This window comes from Cariama cristata, unplaced genomic scaffold (assembly GCF_000690535.1).
Source record: "Cariama cristata isolate BGI_N322 unplaced genomic scaffold, ASM69053v1 scaffold1524, whole genome shotgun sequence".
Classification (NCBI taxonomy): Eukaryota; Metazoa; Chordata; class Aves; order Cariamiformes; family Cariamidae; genus Cariama; species Cariama cristata.
Genome location: NW_009612176.1, coordinates 497 through 4,790, shown reverse-complemented (window position 1 = coordinate 4,790; position 4,294 = coordinate 497). Strand labels below are relative to the sequence as shown.

Below are 4,294 nucleotides of genomic sequence, written 5' to 3'. Positions count from 1 at the left end.
AATGGTGTCTCACCCTCTTAGCTGGTACCCATGCATGTAGATACATCTGGAATTGTAACCAAATTGTTCTGGTTTCTATCCCAGAAAAGTCAATGTCAGAGCCAGTCTCCCTCGTTCTCCCAAAGACTGTGGTGGATGGCTCAGTCAGAGCGTATTTCTCAGTGTTAGGTAAGTAAATGAAGCATTCTTAAAGTGTCACATGCTATTTTGAAACACTGCCATGTTTCCTCAGGCTGTGCTCAGCCTACCGGCAAGCCCTGAACTGTGCTAATTTACACTGGCAATTGTCCCATTCCCCAGGCGACATCATGGGCACTGCCATGCAGAACCTGCACCAGCTCCTCCAGATGCCGTTCGGCTGTGGGGAGCAGAACATGGTCCTGTTCGCACCCAACATCTACGTCCTGGACTATCTGAACAAGACAGGGCAGCTGAGTGAGGAGGTCAAATCCAAGGCCATCGGATACTTAGTGAGCGGTGAGCTGGGACATGGTTTTTGCTTCTCTGTTCATTCCTTCCCTTGGCAACTGGATAAGGACACTGTTGGCCACTGGCATGTACGATCTAGGAGAGGCTGTCATGGTGCATTCTCTGGAAGGGAACATGATACTGAGGTAGGTCAGGTGTATATAATATAGTATCTACAAGAGACAATCCTGTGCTCAGGTGGAGGTGCAGCGTGAGAGAGGACAGCGTTCAAATAGGAACATAGAAAAAGTCTGGTACTGGCAATGACTCAAGAGTTTTCTCCGTAAAAAAAACGGGTATATGAAATACATAAATCAGACCGTAACCATCAATCATGGCAACTGCTTATGTAGATGTCAGACCCTCCATAGGGTTAAGATTTAGAAAGCCTCACTCACCTTTGACTAGGCCAGAATTTTAACACACTAGCTAGGACATGTTGGCAGGCATAACACTGGTACATATGGACACAGTGGGTATCTGCTGACTAACAAGGGACTGTTTTTACTCAGCTATTTTGCAGAAAAAATTGCACTTCCTCCAATGAAAATTATCCTGTTTTCTGCATCCCTGTCCTGTGTGGGGTTCACCTTTGTATTCAGTTCTCCTCTGGGAGCTGTTTTCCCATTTCTTTCAAGTCTGGGATGTATTTACCTCTCCTCATCAAGTCTAGGATAGGGAGCGGTAGTGACCACAGATAGCCAGTTTCCAGGTGTTTTAGGAGAGAGGAAGAGCACAAGGATGGAGATACTGAGAACTGTGTGTTTGCCTGAACTTCCATTGTAACACTGAGCAGCGTAACTCACACTTGTGCCATTAGAAGGGGGACACTGTGTCCCATATCTGCTATGTTTCCCTTGCACAGCTCCTTGAAAAGTATTCTGACAACTAAAATATTCTTCCACTCTCCATTTCAGGGTATCAAAGGCAATTGAAGTACAAACACTGGGATGGTTCTTACAGTACCTTTGGGCCCCGTTATGGGCAAGCTGGGAATACCTGGTAAGACTTCAGTACCACTGGTTTTCAGTTCTGCTTTTCATGCCCTCCCTTTCCTCAGTGTTCTCTTCTGCTTGGTCATTGTGGACGACGAAATGGAGGTGGAGATGAAATTATAATCATGACATCATAGGATAATCATGCGGGATAATGGAGCAGGGAAGGATGCTAAGGGAGATGTTTGCAATGCTGCACTGAGAGCTACTTACCTTCCCTGGCACCCTTCTTCAGCTCAAGTGAGGATGACCTGCAGGATGCCCTAGCCAGTTCTTGTTAGCAGCAGATGCTGATGAATCCCCAGAGTGCCACGTACGTGCAGCCCTCAGGACTGTGAATGGTAGGCTACATTTAGCATTGGTCCTTATCTCACTGAGTCACGAAGCTAGCTCACAGTTTCCAACCAGCCCACTATGATCAAGTCCTGCAGCCTCTACTGCTTTCTTCCAGAACAGTGATGCCCACAGGGGCCCTATGACCTCTGGTAGATACAGTACCTTCTCAAGGTGTCTCAGTTCAACTCTGTCACTTTCAGGCTCACAGCCTTTGTCCTCAAGGCCTTTGCCCAGGCCCGGCCTCACATCTTCATAGATGAGAAGCACATCCAGGATGCTTTGGTCTGGCTCACTCAAAAACAGAAGGAGAATGGCTGTTTCCGCAGTTCTGGGACACTCCTGAACAATGCCATGAAGGTAATGTGTCTGCCTGATTGGCTTCACATGGGCTTTGTCAGGCTGGAACTTGGCCATAAGTCACTCTGGGACCAACAGAACTATTTCAGCACTTGGGGGCTGGGAAGGAGGGGGGAGTTATATGTATGAGCTGTCACAGAAGCAGGAAGAAGCCAACAGCATCTTCTGAAGGACTTCCCATGAGAAGGAGGCTAGGAAGAGTTTGTCCCTGCAGGGTGTAGATATATAGCACAGCCAGTGGTGCTGTGTGGGATTAACATCTACTTTTGTGCTTCCCTGCAGGGTGGAGTGAACGACGAGATCACGCTGACAGCCTACATCATTATTGCATTGCTGGAGATTCCTCTGCCTGTAACCGTATGTGTCTGCACCCCAACCCTAACCACAGATCGTGCTAACCTGCCCTACTAGTGGCCCCCCAGATTATCAGGTCCCTTTACCTTTTGAAAGAAGAAATCCTGTCTGAAGATTCTTTCCATTCAAGCCTAGACTGGAATAACGCTTTTCCTCCATTTCCCTCCCCTGTCCAATCCTGTCTCCCATATACACATTTCACTTAATATTTTTCTGAGTTCTTTTGTGGACAATCATGCCTTTGCTCCTTTAAAAGACTACAGCTTGGATTAACAGTGAGTTAAATAATATTTAAATCTCTGAAACGAGCGAAATAATAGGTTTTCTACATCCACAAAAATCTCCTTTTGTTTGTTAGAATAGGACACTCCTGTTGAACCACGTATGGGTCTATTATGTTGACACAACAGTACACGTGACACACTCAGCCAGTCATTCTCATTTTCTCTGCTTCTTCTAGATTGTTTTATGGGAAATCCTCATCCTTAATGCTTGGGCAATAAGGTATACCTATCGGTAATAAGGTATGCCTATAGGGGATACCATGAATGGTAGTCTGTGAAAAGCCTGAGGCCTATTTAAAAGCGATGTGGGTTTGGTCATTCTGACCCCTGAGTCTGTGATCCCCTCCCTGTGAGACAAGCCTGTGGTGCAGGTAAAATTGGGATGTGAGTTGCAGCAGCAGGACTGCTGAGCCAGGTTGGTTGCAGGATTGCTGCAATCCCTCTGCTCCAAATGTAGTAGGGGCTATTTGGTGTCGAAAGTTTTTTTCCTGTATAGTAAGAACCAGCAGAAGGAATTATTTTGTCAGTAGGGCGACATGGATGTCATTAACTTTACCAGAAGAGTATTCTTTCTTCTGTACATGTTGTGTTTAGAAGGCAAGTTCTCAGCAGAACTGTATTGGATAACAAGGATGTTTTTCTTCTCCCTGTCTGATCCTAAAAGTGCCACTGAATGTGCAGGGGTTTGTCAGAATCTGATCGGGATATGGGTGCATTTGAAGTTAAGCTGCATGAACTCCTGAGCATAGCACAGCCCTAGGGTATTTAATGCTGTTGGCAAGCATACAGAGTATTTCTCTAAGTAAAATAAGCCATACAAGACACCTCATAAAAAACTTATTAGTACTGTCCTCAGCATGTGTATCTACTGCCACGACCTGTCACTAGACTGAAATCCTCCTCAGCACTTACCTTACAAACAGTAGTAAGCATAAGAAACCTTAAGTGAGGCATAGACCCAACTAATTTTGGTTTTATTCTTTGCTTTCTCAAAAGCAGCTGAATTGCTTCTCCAAAAGTGACCACAAAAGATTTCATCTTCCAGTAGACACCCAGTGAAGGCGAACTACAAAGCCACTGAAAAATAAGTCTTTTCCTTCTAGAGCATCGATCAAGCTGTAAATGTGCTGTTAGGCTTCAGATCATGGCATATCCCCCCTGCAGTGTTATTGCTTCAATTTTATAGCAGTTTTTCCATCACAAATGAGGAACAGCTATGTATCTTGCTGAAAGGTCCTGTGGTCACAGTGTCTGTTACTTAACACTATGTAAAGTAGCTACATGTTGCTTTGCTGTAGCAATCGCACTTTTAAACCATACTTGAGATTCTCGCTTCAAAGACATACATTGTTAATGTTAACATGTCTCAAAAAATATTGCAGAAAATAGAAAAAAATAGAATTTACCTCCAAACTAGAAGCTACTTTATCAAGTTCCAGCAAAATGAAATTTTTTCAGAAGGCCCTGGAAAAGGGGAGCTAAACAATAAAAAGGAAAGGA

The 4,294-nt window shown here is 44.7% G+C and overlaps 1 protein-coding gene across 1 annotated transcript in view; it reads left to right on the top strand.

Moving 5' to 3' along the window:
* The window catches only part of LOC104160390 (alpha-2-macroglobulin-like), a gene marked incomplete at its 3' end in the record, with an annotated part of 34,770 nt that overhangs the window by 29,987 nt on the left and 489 nt on the right, over nucleotides 1-4,294 (top strand). The window contains exons 23-27 of the mRNA XM_009698500.1: nucleotides 85-168; nucleotides 301-477; nucleotides 1,386-1,470; nucleotides 2,000-2,156; nucleotides 2,439-2,513. Of these exons, the coding sequence (XP_009696802.1) occupies nucleotides 85-168; nucleotides 301-477; nucleotides 1,386-1,470; nucleotides 2,000-2,156; nucleotides 2,439-2,513 (578 nt within the window). The remainder of the gene's footprint in view (nucleotides 1-84; nucleotides 169-300; nucleotides 478-1,385; nucleotides 1,471-1,999; nucleotides 2,157-2,438; nucleotides 2,514-4,294) is intronic.